The sequence below is a fragment of the Prionailurus bengalensis genome, chromosome B4 (assembly GCF_016509475.1).
Source record: "Prionailurus bengalensis isolate Pbe53 chromosome B4, Fcat_Pben_1.1_paternal_pri, whole genome shotgun sequence".
In the NCBI taxonomy this organism is placed as follows: domain Eukaryota; kingdom Metazoa; phylum Chordata; class Mammalia; order Carnivora; family Felidae; genus Prionailurus; species Prionailurus bengalensis.
Genome location: NC_057358.1, coordinates 126,066,760 through 126,088,208, shown reverse-complemented (window position 1 = coordinate 126,088,208; position 21,449 = coordinate 126,066,760). Strand labels below are relative to the sequence as shown.

The window sequence follows — 21,449 nt, the reverse complement described above, 5'->3', positions numbered from 1 at the left end:
AGAAACTATGCTGAATTTGCACAAAAACTAACAGACCAACTTTTGGCATTAGATTCACTACTGAGACTTACCAAAAAAACCTTTTTAAACATGTAACTTGTTTCATCCAAACATTTTTTTGTTTAGTGAACAATAAAGATGCTCTCAGGACACAAATCTCTTTTGTATATTTGATTTTCATGTCCTTTTATCTCTAATTAAAATGATGCATTTGTTCACGTCGATGCTAGGCATAAACTCCACTGTTTAAAAATTACATAAATTCGTTAAGACACTCAGCACTTCATGGATTAAAGGACAGCAATCCTCGAAAATGATCACTTCTAATTTTTAAACAAATGAAACAAAAACAAGACCCTAGATTATCCTTTGAACAAGCACTGAGTGCATGTGCTCTGACAGCATCTATGGCCCGTACGGACAGCTTGTATACGTTTCCTCCTTGGTCTGCAAGAAGCCAGCCAGAGATACCAGAAGAGACTATTTCTCTGTGAAAAGCTAATCAGAACATAAATTAACTTCCACTTGTCAATCTCAAAATAATATTATCGGGTTCTGGGGCACCCAGGTGGCTCAGTAGCCTGAGCATCAACTCTTGGTTTTGGCTCAGGTCACGATCTCACAGTTCAGGAGATAAAGCCTTGCATCAGGCTCCACACTGACAGCATGGAGTTTGCTTGGGATTGTCTCTCTCTCTCTCTCTCTCTCTCTCTCTCTCTCTCTCTCTGCTCCTCCCCTGTGCTCACACGTGCACGCTCTAAAATAAATAAATAAAACAATTTTTTAAAAAAAGAATGTTATGTGGATTTCAATGGAATAAAAATATAAGAAAAACAATACTAGGGCAACTAATTTGCAGTAGAATCCAATCACCCTTCTCTAAAATCTTTGATAATAAAACTTTGTAACTAATACACTACCCTCTCAGAGGAAAGTGCAAACACTAAAAGAGAGCTATATGGGCAGATGCTAAACCTAGTATGTCCAGATAATACAGCAGGACAAGGTCTCACTGGGACAGAAAAAGAATCTTGGAGCTGAACTGGCAGTAGCTTTCTGGATCCACCCACCCCCTTTCTTTAGGCATGTCAACATCTATATCTTCTGAACTAAGGCCACCTGGATTATTTTAATAATTAATTTTTAGTTTAGAAATCTCCAAATGGGAGAGACTATATACTTCATCACCCATTTTGGTGTTTAATAATAATGAAAAAGTCCTTCCTCATTTGACATTATTATGAATTTTTGCTTCAAGTTGTCCCAAGGCTGAATCTAAGCGGTAATTTGATAACCGCATAAAATTTTCAAGTGTTCTAACATGGATCTAAACAGACTGCTTAGGCCCTCCAAATATTTCTAAGCCATGAAGTGAAGATATGCCAAGCACATGGTAAATGACACCATATGTGCAGAAAGAATCATCAGTGGCAAAGCTTTGCTCTACAAGGACTAAACTCTTCCTATACTGGGTCTCTGAACCACAGGGTGATAACTCAGGTCATCATCAAAAGCGCTCTAGCTCCAAAGACCAAACTGATTTTGTGACTGTTTAGCCTTGGGATGTCACAGCTACAAATAAATGGCATATTGCTATGGAAACGATAGCAAAATGCCCAACCATTTTGCTTCACAGACATAATTTAGACATCTGAAAACTAGCTTTTATATATGGAACTCTTTGTACTCCAGATATCTGAAATCATTTCACCTGATTAAGTCAGAAATAAATGCTACATAATGACCTTATGAACAATTAGCAGAGACAATACGTTTCAGCAGGTCACCCAGTCTGGCCATCAGCAATAAGATGAACAAAAGTAAGAGAAGATGCTCTTTAAAAAGCGGCATGAAATCTCCTTGGATGGCCGCGAAGTGTGACTACAAGTGTGACGTTTAAAGACAGACGCTAATGAGAAGAGAAAAACCTGCCCACTGATGGGGATATGCTGAAATATATCATGTGAAAGATGGGAAGGGATTAAGTCCTTCAAATACCTAATATTCAGAAGTCTCTAATCTTTCTTTAGACAGAAATCAATCTATTATTACTCAAAGTGGTCTTAGCAGATAAAAGAACTGTAATAGCCCTCTTTCACTCTGCCGTTTTTTCTCTTCAAAGATCAACAATTTTAATGTAAGTTGGTTTCCAAGAAACAATGCCCAGCTCCCTTGAAATCTGATCTTTTCTGTAAAAACTTTCAGACTACAGATGCCATCACAGTGCAACTGCTGAATACTTGGGAATACAAAATGTAAAGGGGGAAAAGATTCATGGGCAGGAGAACCTTTGTAGTGATTCAAGTCCATAAATAAGGCTGATCTAGGTCTTAAAAGCTTTAGCCATCATATTCAGACCCAGCATGAAACCTGGAAACCCTGCTGCTTCTGTCACTTTTAGCCAATTGTTGGTTACAATCAACAACCATCAAGTCCTAATGACTGTCAAGGTCTGTGTTAGGGCCACACAACACAAAAAGAGAAATGATGTGACTTTCCTGGTCGCCCAGTTTATTTTGCTCCTGCATAAGGAGAGCGAAGGCAAGAGAAACAGTATCTTCTTTCTAGGCCATCCACTTTTCAAAATATGCGTGATTTCCTTTGCTCTTCACAACAACCCTCTCAGGTGAAATTTTCACTTTATAGGGGAGTTATCCAAGATTCAGGGAGACTGGGAAATCTGTCTGGAGGTCACACAGCTAACAAGTGGAGAAGTGGGAATTAGGCCTATGTCTGTCTGGTGCTAAGCTCTCCCAAATCCCGTGCTGCTCCCCAGATGGAAAAGTCTTAGAAGTTATCAAACAAGGTTCCATCAGGCTTTTAAAACATCCCTCTAGCGGGAGACCACAAAATGTGACTACCTGCGACCAATGTATTTAGTTTATTCAAACAGAAAAATTTTAATTGGTTGTTTCAATTCTCACACATGGCTGATTAGAATATAAGGTTACATTTCAGGAAGAAAGTTTGGCAACATGCACCGAGTTTTTTAAAAACACATATAATTTCATTCCCAGGAGTTCAGTCTCACAAAATATTCAGCAACATGCACAAACACGTATGTGGAAGAATACTCAGGGCTGTGCATAAGATGGAAAACTTGGAAAAAATGGCACCTGAATGTTGTCCTACAAGAAATTGGTTAAATAGATTATACCACCCACACTTCTGTACAATGCCTACCAGAAATAATGATGTAGCTCTGTATTTACAGATACAGAAAGCTATTCACAATTCACTGGTAAGTGAAGCAGAAAAAATAAAATAAAACCCATGTATATATTACAAAAGCAAAGGAAAAAGGGTCTGAAAAAAAGTGTAGCTGAAAATGGAATTCTGCTTCTCAGTGGCTTTCTAAATTTGTACAATTCAAGAACTGTTGTATAATCTCAACTACACATTACCTAAAAATGCATATTGCTAACTTATAGGCCCATTTTAAAAAGGATTTAAGTTGGCTCTAAATACACACACACATTTGCAACATAATAAACAAATTTGAAAGAAACGGTCTTATCAAAATTTTGTTACCTAGCCAAAAAAGCATTTAATAAAGGTTTTCTGATTTTAATGTGTCCATGTGTCTAGTGATGTATTTTCCATGCGAATGATAAAAGACTATGAGCATTAGAATTAATTTGTAATTTCTGGTCTAAGGAATGCAGTCCTATGCATCTTTAAGCCTCTAAAACATCCATAAAAGTCCTTTGATGCATAGGAACACACTGCCCTCTGCTGGAGATGTAATTCTACACAGTCAGATGAAATTTTCTTTACCCACTAACCACCGCTATGGACACAAGACACTGCAGGGTACTAGGGGATCCTTACGAGAAATGCCAAAATTACTTCCATGCTTTAAAAATATAAACCTTGAAGAAATATAATGAAAAGCACATTTAAGACTTCTCTTTGCCCCCCCCCCCCCAATATAATGGTACTGCTACTGTGATCATCATCGTCAATCATCACTGTCCTAAAAGGAAAATAAATGCCAGCATCTCAGAGAACTTATAAGCACATTAAGTTGCACTAAACATTAAAAAAATCTCCTACGGTCCTCTCCATGTAATTGCATTCAGAATGCAGTTATTTCCTGAGTTAGAGAACCCAGCTGATCAATACCCAGGAACAGCCCGGGGCATCCCTCCCAGCGACCAACTAGAGCCTGACAGGAAGGGGCCCGTCTCCCCACCTCCTGGGCCCTGGCCGGGTCACAAGTCCAACAAGACAAGTTCAAGTCCTTCTCTCTTACTCCTCTGAGGTGTATACCCAAATGCTTTTTTCCTTTTAAACCAGCTTAGTTACCTCCATCTCAGAAGCTCTCTATTTTCTCCCCTTGCAGCCCCCAAAAGGTTTCAGATATCGTTAACAACTGCTGAGCAGGAACATTTAACTCCAAAGTGAGTTAACTCTAAATGAGAAACAAGTGTTATCAACCCCTAAAATCACCCCACGTCCCCACTCTCAAGATCTCTTCAGTACTGACTCAAACTGAACTCTTCATTTCGATCAGCCCTAGTCAGGATTCACTTCTGGCCCCATACACAGTTGGGCACGGGTCTCCTGGGCTGCTGTGCTCTCCGGAGGCACTGCAAACCCTGAATGAGAGAACACTGAAGCACTGCACCAATGGGAAATGCACTTGTGTCCTGCGGGCCTCTGGTTAGGTTTTCCTCCACCCATCAATACAGAACCTTGTTTGACGTGGCTTTCTCCTTAAGGACACCTTATTCAATGTATGTTGTTGACTCATTAGCACTGAACTCACAGCCAACAGCACTTAACTCATGCCTGAACGCAGCTTATCTGACACATGTGTTTTCTCCATAAGGCACATCATGGCCTTCTTGTGCTTTGAAAAGATAGACATCACTTCAGCCCCTGGCTTGGGGGCCACTTTAAACAGCAAAATCCCCCCTCCCCCCAAAACACAAAAATGTGAAAAAACATGGCACTAAAGAGACCATGGTAAGGGCTCCTGTTTACAGCTTGAGAGTGGAAACAAGAAGGCAGAATGTCACCTTCTTTGACCTCAGCTGGGAACATAGAGCTTGGGGACTCAAATTTGTCACTGCTCTGAGCCTGTGCATGTCTGTGAATAACTGTAAAACCACCACCAGTGATGATTTCAGGGTCACAAATAAATTGCAGCACGTATAACTGACAAGTGCAAAATTCACAAATGCTGAGGGTCAACTGTATCACATGATGGTATTTTTAAATTTCGCTTAGTGACTAATACTACAAGTGTTCATAAAATGTGGGGAACATTTAGGTCCCAGAGCAGGTTAAACGGGCTGCTGTGCGGTCACAAGTATATACAATTTTAACATAATTTCTGTGTGAAAATATCTTTTGGATTCTATGTCACCAGTTCATAAACAAGCTGAAAAAAATCAATTTTAAAATTCATATTTATGTAGAAACACACCAGACTCCCGGGTCCACAAAAAAACAAACTTGGGGGGCGTCTGGGTGGCTCAGTTGGTTAAATGTCTGACTTCGGTTCAGGCTGTGATCTCACGGTTTGTGGGTTCCAGCCCCACCATCCAACTCTTTGCTGTCAGTGAGAAGTGGAGCCGGCTTCAGATCCTCTGTTCCCTTTCCCTCTCTCTCTGCCTTTCCCACATGCACATTCTTTCTCTCTCCAAAATAAACACTAAAAACAAAAAACAAAAAAAACTTAAACTCTTTGACCTAGAAAAGTCTACTGCTAGGAATTCAGCCTACAGATACCCCTGCCCCTGTATAACATGATACTACAGCATTTCTATAACAGCAAGAGATGTGTGTATCCACCGATGGAGGGATGATTAAACTGTGGTACAGCCATGATAGAATAGTTTGTCAAACAGAATGTGGTAGCTCTGTACCAACTAATAACACAATCTCCAAGACAGAAGTTACAAAAAAGAAAACAAGCTAAATGAAAAATGGTGTGCAATGCATGCAAGTAAAAAACAGAACAAAACTCTACCATGTACTCATGTGCTAGTACAGGCATAGACTGTCTTTAGAAAGATGCACAAGAAACCAGTAACAGTGGTGTTCCTGGGTAGAACAACTAGGTGGTTAGGTATGGGTGGGTGGAAGGTTTACTTCTCACTTTACCCCCTTAAAATTTTTAATTGTGTAGCTACTAAAAAATAGTATTTTTTAATATCTGAATCCTGATCTTAGTAGCTTTCCATTTAAAATATATTACACACCTGACAATTTATCTATGCCACAAATCTTTCTATTCCTAGAACTCTTTATCCTCCAAATTTCTAATTACGTATGAAAACAAACCAGAAAAAGACTCCTTACAATTTCCAGTAGGTACCTGCAGCCTTACCTTAAATATGATTACAATGGGAATATCCTCTGACAAAGTATTGTGCCGCAAATAAAATCGACCTTGCTTTACAGCCATATTGGTTCTGCTTTTTTTCTCATGGGTAGAGCTACAGGGAAACAAAAGTTGGTTAAACTGTGTCCCTGCCTGGTTTCAAGCTAGTCACATGCAACAGCAATGATCAATAAGGTTCACCAATCAATAACCATCTGTAAGGTCCTTCCTAACAGATACCTTTTAACAATGCACAACTCGCCACTTCCACGAATATTTAAAATCTACTACGATGTTTCTTTAGCTTTGAGATTATGGTGAAAGTGTTGTGGGTCAACGAGTGACACTCACCAATTCATTCTGATTTACTTCACTTTGATTCCACCTGAATTGCTTTCAGTGTGGGGTACATTCATGAGCAATTTTATACATTTCCAAAGATAAACCTCAAAATGAGCCCCTATGTACTAGGAGTGTTTAAATCAACAATTCAATAAAATATATTTACACTCTTATTATATACATTGAAGCCAAAAGAAGCTAAGAAATCCCTTTTTATTGGTATCTATTAACTACAAAATTACTAATGGATCTAAAAACATTTCTGGCACACCTGGGTGGCTCAGTCGGTTAAGCATCCGACTCTTGGTTTCGGCTCAGGTCATGATCTCATGGTTCATGGGTTTGAGCCCTGTGCTAGGTTCTGTGCTGACAATACAAGGCTTGTTGGGATTCTCGCTCTCTTCCTCCCTCCCTCCCTTTTTGTCCTTCACTCACTCACATGCGTGCATGCGCTCTCTCTCTCAAAGAAAATAAGCTTAAAAACAATTAAAAATTTTTTTTTAAAAACCCAAACCAGGGACGCCTGGGTGGCTCAGTCGACGTTAAGCGTCCGACTTCAGCTTAGATCATGATCTTGCAGTTTGCAGGCTTGAGCCCCACACTGGGCTCTGTGCTGACAGCTTGGAGCCTAGAGCCTGCTTCAGCTTCTGTGTCTCCCTCTCCCTCTGCCTCTCCCAGCTTGCACTCTCTCTCTCTCTCTCTCTCAAAAATAAACATTAAAAAAACCAATAACAGCTCCAAGCTTAATAGTCACAAAAGTAACTCCTACTGATCACCTGCTACATACATGTGATGCTACATACCCACCCCACTTATACTGGCTCTCATATCCTACATACTAATACTTACTTTGAAGTAGTGTCTCCAAATCATGTATGAGAAAACAAAGGTTTAGAGAGAAGATGTGTAACTGCCCACCCAAGTGCCTCATAGCTACTGAACAACTTTGGGATTCAAATCCCAAATCCCCGGTTCCAAAAAGTAGTAAAATAGAAAGACATGGGTTGCAGAATTATTAGATCTGGGTTCAAATGCTGGCTACCTCTTCTGATCAGTAGGACCCTGAGCCCAAGGCCTGTTACTCAGCAGTAAAATGGAGATAAGCTCACTTATCTTGGAGGGCTGAGGGGACAAATAATGTAGAGCACCATTACTCTGCCTGGCTCCTACTGACTGCTCAATAAACGGCCACTTATTGTCAGCTGCCTCTCCATCAGAAAGGGGGCACAAAGTCTGAGTTAAGCAATTCATTACAGGTCATCAGAAGACAAACTATTGTATACGGACATCATAACTATGCTATGATATTTTTTGTTCCCATAACTCATTAATTTGCAAATTTCAAGTTACCAGTGATAATAAATTAGTGAAAAGAATTACAGGACACAAGAGATGCTGCTGTAGGAAAAGGAGTATGCTGTAAAAGAGGCTGGTTAAGAACACTAACAATAAGATGTTAAGTCCATGACAGAATCCAAAAAATATTAAATATAAAGTAATCTCTGATTGTATTCCATGTAGGAATATACATGTAGAATGATCAAAGAGTAAAAACAACATGGAAAACTGAAGAGTGGTTTTATATTTCTTTTTTCAAAGTTCCTTTAATGCAACAAAATTCAACTAGAATAAAATAACTAGTGGCCTTTTCGACCACGGTCTTACACACTTTTCATTGCTAAAAATTTTAAATCAATACTCCATGCTTACAGCCTCACACAATAAACTGAACAGTTAGATAAGTATTTTGCTGCCTGTTACCAGACATAACCGGCTACCTCTGTCCTGAAAGACAATCATCTGATGTTAAGAAATACTGATAATTCCATTAATACCATCCCTGCTTTCCGTACCTGGTAACTGAAGCACCAACAGCCCCTTTCCTGTCAGCCTCCACAATGATCCTGTTCTTAGATAGCTGCTCTTGGATTAGAATCACTTTTTCTACTCCTTTAACGATGAAGTAGCCACCTGCCAAAAGGAAACAAGAAAAGTTTCACCACCTGTTCTGACAGTGTGATTTAGTAACAACTGTCACCTTCTGCTCCATGGCACTGACCAACACTCAATTAGAAGGGGTTTGCTGATACCGTTTTATGAACTGATGACCATATCAGCAAATGATTTTATAAAAATGTGCTACAAGAAAATAAACTTGAAGACAGGGAACAGATCTTACTGGCATACATATTATCAGCATCTGACAGACACAAGAGGTGAATGAAAAAAATGTGTTAAATAGTCTTCAGATTTCTTAAGCACAGAAATAAGCAACAATCTTCAATATAAGTTCAAAATTGCCCTACCTTTTCTAACAAATCAGTGACAACAGTAGACTAAGATTATGTTTCCTAAAATTTCTATACTCAATAAAACCCATAAAACATTATCATAGCTTTTTTTTGCATACAATTCAGAATAAAATAAAGTGGACTTCATTTTAATTTCAGAACATAAACAAAAAAAGCAATATATTGACTTATGCACCATTTTGTTATAGTCTAGGAAAGTCATGATCTTTGTTAACCTCTTTCAAAATCTTCTATGATTCTACACCAGTGTAACTTTAAAGGAATAGACTAAAGCAACTATAAATTAAATCAACGTGAATTGAGGAATTAAATATTTTTCTGGTAAGTGCTAAGCTTGAAACTTTACAAAATAAACTGCCTAGAAATGAGTACAAACATGTAATTTTTTAAAATTTTAACAAAAGACTTTTGGTTTTTGCCCCTTTATTGCATTTAAAATAGGCTGAACTTTTTTCCACCTAGCTAAACAAGTAACTTCATAAGATTATTCTTAAATTTCTATGCATACCAAAAGAAATCATGGGGCAGAGACAAAAGTCTGACAAACCGTAACAATAAAACACATGTTGGAGTGTTAAAGTTTCAAACCTGCAATCAAAGAGGAAACAGTACTCCTTTTAGAAATGTTGACCTCAGAATAAAGTTGGGGCCAAATTTCCAGACGTTCTGTGAACACAGTTTTGTCCAAGTTCAGGTGGGTATTGTTTTTCAGAAAAAATGTTAAAGCCAACAGCAAAAGCAAGCCCAAAAAAGGGTGGGAGAGCAGGAGCCAATCCAAGGAATCACACATACCTGGATCTAAAGGACATTCATTCAGTTTGGCAAATTCTGCTGGCGTCTTCCCTGTAAGAACACAGTTTGAACTACGCAGCATTATGGGCATTCTGTTGAAAGTAAAAGAAAATATCACATAAAGACTGTCACTGGCAAAATGTCACCAACGGGTCTGCTTTCGTCTTTCACATTTTAGAAAAGGCAGAGGAGGGGTAGTTACATCAAGAGCCAAGTGAAATGAAGTATTTCCTCAGATCATTGCTCTTCTAGTTCAGATAACAAAAACTCCAATGTTGGCTTTTCTTAAACTTTGCAGACAGACTTTGGTCTTCAGAAACGGCAGCAACTCTTCACTCACGGTCAACAAAGGGACCCTCATTTGTTACGCAGAAATACCACAATGAAGCAAAGTAAGAAACGAGAGACTATCAGGACTTACCAGGCAATCTTAAGAAAGAACTAAACAAGACTTCTACGTGAAAAATATTAATTCAAAAATCTATGAATAGGCTGAATAATAGATCTGCCACTGCTGCAGACAGAATTATTGAATTAAAAGAGAGCTGAAGAAATTATTGCGAACATATTTCAGAAAGACAGAGCTAAGAAATGTATCACAGAGCTTAAGAGGGAAGGACAGAGTGAAGAGGTCTCACAGGCATCTAATCAGATTCTAGATGGAGAAAACACACACAATGAGCAAGATGTCCTATTCAAAGAGAGCATAGTGGCTACGGACTTTCAAAAATGTATGAAAGCCATAAACTCACACAATCCTGTCTACTCAGAATACATAAAAGGAAAGCCACATCAAAACACACAGCAGTCAAGATACAATCATCAAAGACAAAGATTTAAAAGCCAGAGAGAAGAAAAGGCCGCTTGCCAACAAGGGAAGATGACTGGTCAGATAGCTGCACACCTGCAATTTACAGAGGACAGCGGAGGGGCATGTGCAAAGTGTCGAAAGTGCCCATCAAGCTAATTTGTGCGTTCTGTGAAGTCACCATTCAGAAAGAGGTCCACTTAAGGATATTTTCAGGCTAAAACAGAGAAATTCAGAATTTGTAATAAATAGTGTCTAAAGTTGACGTACCAAGAAATAAAGGTATAAACACAGCGTTTAAAGATCTGGCTGGGATGACCACCAGAATAAGAGAAATGGTCACGAGGTTGGGAATGAGACTGGGGGAGGAGGAATGGGGGGGGTTGCTTTGTGGCAAATGTTCTCATGTGCTATTTGATGTACTTGGATTAAATGGAAATCTTTTTAGCTCAAACAAACCCCACACAACACTTACACAAGGTAATGTCTGTAATGCAGACAGTGCATGGAACATATGAGCACTCTAATTCACAAAGGTCACTTTAAGGAATGCAAAAAATGCTATCTTCTACCCCGGAGTCCGGCACATGGCAGGTGTCCACCAAACACTAGTTACATGCATGCCCTTCCTTGCCTCCTCTTAACTGTGATTTAAATCCTAAATCATACTAGTTATGCTTTGCTCCTGTCTCTCTAGTCTTCCCTTCACCATATTCAATCTGGGTAATAATTTATTAATGATCCAAGATTTAACTGGACACACTATGGTCTGTATATGAGAAAGAGGAAAGGTCTTAACACTGATAAACAGTCCTGCTAAAACAAAGATTAATATTCTAATATCCCAACTTATTTCCCTAACTGAAGAGTGAGGACAGAAGCAACACAAAGAGCCCCTTCCTTTAGGGCACTATGGGGAAGGATTTGTTAAACCTGTGTGTTTCCATTACTCTGGACCTACCACAGCACATACCAAATGGTACCACAGCTATTCAAGCCTGCCTTCCTGGGCAGCTGGGAATGAAGACAGCCAATAGGAGTTGTATCTAAGTATCTTCTATTTACTGGACTACCCAGCAGAGTGTATCACAAGTGACCAACAAATGGTGCATATTCACTGAACCTGTGGATATTTATCATGCCTTTAGCACTTCCGAAGGGTGAAAAAAACACTTGGCCGGGAAGGGTTTGCACGAAGTTTAAAGTCCGACACCATTATCAAATTCCCAATATTGTGGGTTTTGCCCATTTCTACAGATGAGTCAGTATATTTCCCTAGTTATAGGGAAATGCTATCTTATCTAATGGTTCCCTAACAGCCTGGTTCACTGAAATGCTATCTTATCTAATGGTTCCCTAACAGCCTGGATTTCAGAAGGAAATGAAAGCATTTTCCTTAGCTTTACAGAAAAGACCTCACAATTAAAAACAACAACAACCACAGCATTGCACTGGACACTGCTTGAGTGCTCTGCTTGGGCTGACTCACTGGATCCCCAGAAAAGACTCTCATGGAGCAGACACCATTTCCCGCATTTTTCACATGAGGAAATGGGGCAAAGGGAACTGTAGTACTTGCTCAAGGTCACCCCATAGGGCTAGAATGCAGGCAGTGTGGCTCTAACTCAGATGTCATTTCTCACCTGCCAATGGGTAAGGCATTACGGATGATTCTTTGGCTGCCTCGGGTATATTCAATATCCACTGTGATGGGGGCAGAGTACGTCATGTCCCGCAGACGGCACTGAAAGAGAATCAGACAGTCAGTGCTCCTTCTCCCTGGAAATCAAAGAGTCCTGAAGCTTCCAAGAACTCCATCTCTGGTAGCAGTATGGCCTATGCTGAACTGGGTCTGTTCCATGTGTTGCCTTAAGGGCACTGGGAGTGAGGAGCCTACCTTCTCCATGAGGAACGATGTTGGCCACTGATCTAGACATCCCCACAGCATCTCTGCCCTAACAGCCCAAAAATGGAACAATAAATCTGGTACTGACTTTCTTCTCACTATCTGATGCCATCATCAGTCTGCTCCCCATCTGTGAAGCAGTTAGACTGTTCCTTGACAACTGGGTCCATGGAAATTAATCAATGTAGTTACCAATGTGGTTAACAACCAGTATGATACCTAAAGTATACACATACAGAAACTAACTGTATCACGAAATTCTTTTGTTTTTAAATTTTTTTTAGTATTTATTTATTTTTGAGAGAGAGAGACAGAGCTTGAGCGAGGGAGGGGCAGAGAGAGAGGGAGACACAGAATCTGAAGCATGCTCCAGGCTCTGAGCTGTCAGCACAGAGCCCAATGCAGGGCTCACACCCACCGACGGTGAGATCATGACCTGAGCCAAAGTCGGACACCCAACCAACTGAGCCACCCAGGCACCCCTGTTCACAAAATTCCTTAACAAGTGGTATCTTATAGCACAAATCGTTCATCACATCATATTACAATTTCTGAATCATTTGGGGAACTCTGGAGATTACTGGTGTGTGCCTTAGTTTGACAAGGTGATGACTCACTAAATGCCCTGACATGGCACACCCCACCAAATCCAGCCCTTCTCTGAGCCGTGACCACATAGTCAGACACGGCACACTCCACCAAATCTTCAACGACTTCCCTGTTTTACTGATGGTGATCAGGTGGCTTGTACTCTCAAAAAGAGAATCTCTCTGAACGTCAACCATACAATTCATGGTACTGAATCCTCCCTCTGGCTTCAAGTGAACCAAAGACAGTTAGGTTTAAACTTTTTTTGCCTTTCTTTCCCAATGCCTGAGATCCAAAAATATTAGATACCCTTATTACTGATGAGTATTTTATATTTAATTAGATTGAGCTGTCTCCTTCAGGCCACTCCAAAGGCGGTGTGGCCTAGAGGCTCAGAGTGTGCACCCTGCCGTCTATGCCCAAACACTGGCTGTACCACTTCAGTTCTGCACCTTGGTCTCCTCCTACGTACAAAGGGAATGAGAATTATTTTAATTCCCAAGGTTATAAATACATATTTTTAGAATAGTTCCTGGAACAGGCTACCTTACAGACAGAATCTCATTTTTATTAAAAATCTGATGTAACACCCATGATAGGTAAACATGTGTGTGTTTTAACAAACTCCTCTCCTTCAAATGGAAATGAAATTCAACAGATGTGGTAAACACAGGGACCTTCTCCACAGGCCCCAAACTACTCCCGTGAGCTCCCTCTGCCGCCCTCAGCCTCTCTGTTATCACAGGACTGGGCTGTGCTGGGGGCTCTGCAGCAGCGCCCCCCCCCCCACTCCTGCTGTGGGTGCCCTGGCTACCCACCCACCTGCTCTCTGACTCTCCCCATCTCTCCAAGGATCAAAATCCCTCCGAGAATCTTCATGCCCTTTCTCTCTTACTGCAATAATGCCCATATGTTTTCTCCAACATCAGGAAGAAAAATTATGACAACTGCAGCCTCAGGCTTCTCGAACTACTTCAAACTACTTTGCCTTCTCTCTTCTCACGCTCAGTGATGTAGTTCAGAAAAGGACGTGGAATTTGCTAATTGGCTGCCTAGTTCTAAAATAATTAGAAAACTCCAGCAAATGGAGAAGGAATGGGGAAGCGGGGAAAGCCATACTGGTGCACACATTTTCCAACATTCCAAACCTCAACACAACTTCACTTACTGTACCTATCTTACCCTTCCAGGCAGTCAAGTGTGCAAGCCCTGGTGTCTGTTTCAAGTATTTTGTTAGTTTATGCTCTCCACAAGTGTATGCGCTCCTTGAGGAAGGAGAGGGTCTCATTTCTTTTGTATATCTCTCAATGCTGAGGCACAAGACAAATGTTCAACTGACACTCAAAACTCGGTGATTAAGTAACAAAATTTACCTGTGTGAAATATCTGGTTACTTGATCGTACTTCCTGTTTAACAATGCTCAGACAACAACCCTAACTTTCTAACTTACTTGTTTAATGAAGATTACTCTGCTACTTTCCCTAGTTGCTTTACATTTTAGTTCTACATCAACACAAACTAGATAAATCTACAAAAATCATTTTCTTTCCTGAATCAATTCCCAATTATGGACACCAAGTAGAAGAATTTCAAGAAGAATGTAGAATGTGTTAAAAGCCAACAGACCTGTTCCACAACCCTTTGTTTGTAGCTCTGCTAAAATCCTGGTAATTAAATGTTCTTCCTACCCACCTATCTCTTCTAATGGTCTGTGAGCCCCTGTCCTTGGTCTCCTCTGCCTAACACAATGCTTGCTGACCCTCAAAACATGTGCTCAGTCACCTGTGCAGATGGACAGCACATGGTACCAGGCACAAGTGGCTGGCTGGGGCAGGGAACAAGTGCGGGCAGGGGGAAGGCTGCCCAAAAGCTCAGAATAGGACACGAACAGGAGACATACCTATATGACAGCACAGATTAACTAGGATTAAATGAAAAACTAAACACTGCAGAATTGTTTCCTAATATAGTATTATACAAGTGCTAATTTATTTTGGTTAGCTTTGTCTCATAAGAGATATTTTCCCCTATTCTAAAGTCATTTCAAGAACATATGTTAAGGGCACAGACTCTGAGTTAAGGCAAACAAATTCAATCATGGTAAGGTAGATAATTACCTCATGGGGGGATACCGGTCTAGTTACATTGAAGCTTTCTTCAACATCAGGGAGCCCGACATAGATATTAAGATATCTGAAAAGCAAATTATTCCATTACCAGTTACAGCTTTTCAACGAACATATAAACAAGCTATTTTCCTCCCAAATGCAAAGATTACACTTTGACAAATACTTATCTTGCTAAGAACAACAAATTAAAAATTATAATCGGGAGATCTTGAAGTGATAGTACGTACAGTTCTACAAAGGAAGGAAAATACTATCAGAGTATTTTTAAAGAAATTACTATAAATCTCTTTTTAAAAAATACTGGAAAGATAGCTCCCTAAAGATGATTATTTAATGAAAAGAGCTATTATTCATATAAGAAAGAAGAGGTTATAAGAGGAAAAAAGATACAGCTCTTCCTTGACTTACAATCAGGCTACAGCCCAATAAACCCAACATAAGTTGAAAAGATTGTTAAGTTGAAAATTCATTTAATATACATAACCTACCAACCATCATAGCTTAGCTTAGCCTATCTTAAACGTGCTCAGAAAAATTACATTAGCTTACATTTGGGCAAAATCATAGAACACAGAGCCTGTTTTAAAATACGATGTTAAATATCTCATGGAATTCATTGAATATGTATAGAAAGTGAAAAACAGAAGGATTGTAACTGTATCGTTGTTGACCCTAGTGACTGCAGGGCCGACTGGGAGCCGTGGCTGTCGCTGCCCAGCATCACAAGACGGGATTGTACTGCATGTTGCTAACCTGGGAAAAGATCAAAATTCAAAATTCAAAGTACAACTTCTATGAATGCGTATAGCTTTCACACTATTGTTAAGTTGAAAAATTCTTACGTTAAAGCACTGTAAGTCAGGGACCATCTGTATATGCTCATTATGGCAAAAGAAACACAGGAAGAAAACAGAAACTAAGGAGATTGGTTACCTACTGGGAGTCTGGCAACAGTGTGGAAAGAACTGGGAAGGGAGTGACAATTCCCCGAAAATACTTTTTTATATAGCTCTCACTCTTACAACCATGTTTCACATACTCCAAAAGTTAAATGCGTAATTAAAACCTACCAGGATGCAGAAGGGGAGCCAAAATGGAAAACAAACCTTCCTGCCTTACAAATGCATAAGTAACTGCCCTGAGAAGGTGAGAAAGGAAATGACAAATCTAAGTAGCTTTGGAAACAGCATGTTGCTTGGATATTGTAAAGATAAAGACAAAAAAGCAATACAGAGATATTGTACTCTAATTAAATTTTATTCTCACAAAGGTATGAGTTAGCTATTCTGAAACTACGCATATTCTAGGATTGAATAAATAAGTAAAAATAGAGTGGTCAGTGAGAGCCAGGTTTCTCATTTTAGACATAAAAGTTACAAATAAGGAAAGAGGTTAGTTAGAATGAGTTCTGCAGAGGTGGACTGAAACAGGAGGTGTTCGTACAGTGGGATTTTAAAAATATATGTAAAAATGAGTAAGACATAGAAATATTGATGTGTGGATGCAGAGGTTAGTATATACACATATATTTCCTTACTCTGCCTACCAAGGCTTTAGTATCCCTATCTTGGTTTTTAAACACTATTATCCAAAAAAAAGAGAGTAGGGCTTCTTGGGAAAATAGTGGATTCCAGGCTAAGACAGGGAAAATACCAGATCAACCACATCTCATGGTGCCAGAAAGTAAAGGAGTGCTTGAAAATGAGCAGCAGTGTGCCAAAAGGACATGGAAATCAACCTGAAGCCTCTCCCTTGGGCAAAGCTGGGACAAGTTAAGCAATAAAATGATACTGCTGGATTATGATCCATAGATTAAAATATACAAGAGTTCACATTAATATAAATAAAGTTAAAAGAGATAAATAAAGGGAAGAAAAAGCTCTTCCTTACAACAGAATTCCAGTATTACTGGATAAGGAACGATAGCAAGAAAGCCTCACCAACAGGCAAATACACAGCAGTAACTTGTAAGACCTGTCCTTGCAGGCTAAAGTTAGTAGGTATTTGCATAGTATCAATCAAAGGATCTCCCCCTAAGGCACTTATTACAAAAAGAAAAATAGTAACTTTATAGTGGACGAACCTGCATATACCATCTTAATCAAGTGAAAAGTTAAAACCACCAATAGTAAAATATACTGACACCTGTACCCTGCTATGATGCAGTGAGAATGGCACGAAACGTTACTTCTGTGCCAAAAATGCACAATCCAATCGAATCATGAGCAAACATCATACAAACTCAGACTGAAGAGCTTCCTACAAAACGATGGATCAAAATTCTTCAAAAGTGACAAGGTGATAAAAGACCGAGGAAGTGTGAGGAACAGTCACAGGCTTGGGGAGACTAAGGAGAGACCTGAGAACTAATCATCACGTAGAGCCCTGGACGGAATCCTGGGCCTGAAAAAAAGACTTGAGCAGGAAAACTGGAAATAAGACATGCAGATTAGTTGACAGTATTATTATCAGTGCTAATTTCCTGGGTTTGCTAATTATGGTATGGTTCGGTATGATGTTAATATCAGCATAGGCTGCACGCAGGATAATATGGAACTCTGTATTACTTCGGTAATTTTTCTTGCAGTTCAATATTGTTCTAAAAAATGTTTAAACCTTAATAGTTTCAGTACTTCTCAACCATAACTCTACTTGTTATAATTAGTTTACTGATTCAAAACTGAGCACTTGATAATTACCTTCTTATTAAACAGATAAGGAGAGTTATTTTCATACAGTTTTGGTAACAACCACATTCACTTTAAAAAATGTTAGATGTAATCAAAGTAGCAAATCAAGAGTAGTTGATTCCTTACTTCAAGTACCACATGGGGTCAGCATCACTTGTAACCTTTTCATTGGCTTTCATTATCTTCTTTATCTGTAGGGAAAAGAACACCATTAGGAATGTCTCTAGCTTAAATCAATTCTCCTCTCTACTTTTTTTTTTTTTAAGTAGGCTCCACATCCAACATGGGGCTCCAACTCATGACCCTGAGATCAGAAGCCGCATGTTCCACCAACTGAGCCAACCAGGCGCCCCTCTCTCTACTTCTAGGCCCTGCTGCTTACCTCCACATTAATGAAATAGTTGAATGAATCTATATGCTGTTTCACGAGGCCTTTCACCTAAACAGACAAAAAATATAAAGTAGGTTAGTGACAAATTAACACCCTATGTTACCGACTCTAACCACAGATGTTCTTCAGATTTTTCTCAAAACCAAAGACAGAAAAAAAAAATCCATGAATTTCACTTAGAACTTAACATGTATGTGTCCTCATTCCATCTCTCCCCCATCCTACTAATACCTCAATTTTCCTCCTTGAGAATCAGCCTGACACTTGGAATTCAAGATAGGAATATCTGAATATACCTAACGACTCTGCATAAGCTAACAAATAAGGCAAGATTTTCTCTGCATACTTTGAATTTGCAGAGATACTACATCTCCTGCTACTGAAAACACTGAAACAATAACAAAGACTCCAAAATGTTAGAATTTAAAAGGACCGTATGTATTCTCTTTTTTCAATATTAATCTTCAAGCACAATTGAGTTCAGCACTGCTAGAACGTTCCTAACACATAATCATAGAGCCTTTGCTTTAATTACACTTCCTTTTTGGGATCTCACTGGTTTACAAAGAAACCATCCCATTCAGAAGCAGTCCTAATTACTGGGGGAAGAAACTGAACCTTATGTTGATCTGAGGTCTGCCTTCCTCCAGTTTCCAGCCCTTGGACTTAACTGTCCTTCTGGAGAGAAAGGCTTGCTCTCGACAGTCTGTTTATTTACTTTATCTCTCCTTCATGATGTCATGTCCAGGCCAAACAGGAACTATTCAACTATGTCTCACATGCACGCTTTCCAGACCCTTCGGTAGCAGATGGCCTGCTCCTGGGCATGCTCCAGTTGGTCAGTGTTCCTCCTAACACGGGCACCCTGAACTCATGGACAATGTTCTCAACAGTATGACCAGCACACCATGGGGCCACTGCCTCCCTCATTCTGGATATTACACCACCACTATAAAAAAATCAAGGCCACCTTACAGACTCATCAACTAAAACTCAAAAGGTAATTTTTATCTTCATAAAGCAATGCTATGAAGTCAAACACACCCAATCCGGTACTTGCACAAAACTAAGCATGTTTGTCCCTCTTCACAGTTGCCATCCCAGCCCAAGAACAGAGCCTTGATTCTGTTGACCAACAGCACTGGCAGCCTCATAAGCTTTGTGTTCCTGTCTCCAGTTATATACTAAAATCATCATACCTTTATTCTTGGACAAATAAATGTCAAGGTGGTGTGAGTAAAGGAGAATCCCAACTTTGAATAAATGGATGAATGAATGAATGAATGAATGAAATAACCAGTCTTATGTCTGTATGGAACCCTCTATCTCTTCTTGGACCTTGTGCCACCAATTGTGTCCCCTTTTTTTGAATGATAAATATCACCCTTTCTCCTCTGCTTATAGTTTCTTTAAAAAAAAAAACAAAAGATTTATAACTAAAAAAAGGTTTCCCTTGACCTTATTACAACTTTATTTCATTCTTGGTCACTCTTCTTAAAACCTCTCAGATAGCTTCCTATTGCTGTTAGAAGAAAAGCCAAAGTCCTTAACATGGCTTTCAAACCTGGTCAGAATTCCAACCCTGACAGCTTCCCCCGCATCCCCTCCCAGCACTCTCCCTTCTGCCTGTAACACAGAACTAAGTCAAATAAGACTCTACTCATTTTTCAAGTCTCCATTCTTTCATTTAACATGCTTTCAACACCCATCCACGCTGTAGTAAACCAGCACTTGATTTATTACGGCCAAATAATAGTCCACCGTATGGATAAACCATATTATTTATCCATCCATCAGTTGATGGTCATTTGGGTTGTGTCCATTTTTTGGCCACTATGAACATTTGTGTACAAGTTTTTGTGTGAAGATGTGTTTTCATTTCTCTTGAGTAAATAAGGAAAATTGCTGGATCACATGGTAACTCTGTTTAGCCATTTGAGGACCTGCCAGGCTGTTGTCCAAAGCAGTTGCAACATTTTACATTCCCACCAGGAAACTTCCAAGTTCCCCACATCCTCATCAACACTTGTTACCTTTCTTTTTGATCACTGCCATCCTAGTGGGTGTCAAATGATCTATCATTGTGGTACCCCTTACTTCTTAGCATAAGCTCTTGAAAATTGAATTAGATCCTAGACTACCTTATATTCAGCAGTCTCTGTGACTATCCACTCATCCATTCCAGCCAAACAGACTGGTCATTGGTCCCAACAGATGCCATGGAGGCTCCACTTGAGCACTTTTATCAAGGCATGCTCTCGGTATTATACCTTTTTTGCTTGCTTAAATCCTGTCCTCCTGAGATGTGGTTTATGTCTCACTTCCTTTGGGAGACCTTCTCTGACCACCTGGAGCATCACCACTTTTGCCAACACCACTGTGCTACTGCATATACTACAGCCTTTCTCTAAAATTAGATTACCACTCATCCAACTAGCGCCTTAGACATAGGTTAAGTCATGGTCTAATTCCTTGTATTTCCAAAATATAGCAAATCACATAGTTGTGCAAAGTCAAAAATTATTAGTTGATGATAAACATTTAATCTTTGAAAAAAGATGAATTTGCCCTTTTTCATCTGAAAAATAACCACTAAGTATTAAATATTACACAATTACCTTTAAAAATGCTGGAAGCAGCCTCCATTTTTCCTGTGAAGCAAAACAAGAATATCAGAACTCTGTGGCTGCAATCACAATATTTTTACAAGTTATTTTAATATACCAAAAATGACTTACTTTATCACAGAAAAAGAAAATAAATCAAAATGAAAAGAACAATTTTAAAATTTTAACCACTTTTATGGGAATCATATATGTGTATGCACATACAAATATATATATACATACATATGTATATGTATGTATATATACACACACACGTATATGTATGTATACACACACACACACACACACACACACACATACACCGCAGGTTTCTTAAACAGAATATACTTTAATCTCTTGATGATCCAAGCATTCTTCACACTTTATTTTATTCTCAGGACACCTCCTGAGCAAAAGACAGGTCCAGCAAAAAGGGGTGGCAGGGAGTGCTCAGGGAGGGAAGCAAACAACCTGGAGAAAGTAAAAAACATTCTTCAAGAAAGAGGAGATGTGGGGGCAGGGGATTTGTGGAGTATATAGATCTGTATCT

General features: G+C 39.4%; 1 protein-coding gene across 1 annotated transcript in view; it reads right to left on the bottom strand.

Moving 5' to 3' along the window:
* POLR3B (RNA polymerase III subunit B) overlaps nucleotides 1–21,449 on the bottom strand; it is a 104,101-nt gene that overhangs the window by 80,062 nt on the left and 2,590 nt on the right. Inside the window, exons 2-9 of the mRNA XM_043562413.1 lie at nucleotides 20,912–20,944; nucleotides 18,285–18,341; nucleotides 18,029–18,093; nucleotides 15,201–15,276; nucleotides 12,232–12,332; nucleotides 9,781–9,872; nucleotides 8,530–8,647; nucleotides 6,341–6,449 (exon numbers count right to left, since the gene is read on the bottom strand). Of these exons, the coding sequence (XP_043418348.1) occupies nucleotides 6,341–6,449; nucleotides 8,530–8,647; nucleotides 9,781–9,872; nucleotides 12,232–12,332; nucleotides 15,201–15,276; nucleotides 18,029–18,093; nucleotides 18,285–18,341; nucleotides 20,912–20,944 (651 nt within the window). The remainder of the gene's footprint in view (nucleotides 1–6,340; nucleotides 6,450–8,529; nucleotides 8,648–9,780; nucleotides 9,873–12,231; nucleotides 12,333–15,200; nucleotides 15,277–18,028; nucleotides 18,094–18,284; nucleotides 18,342–20,911; nucleotides 20,945–21,449) is intronic.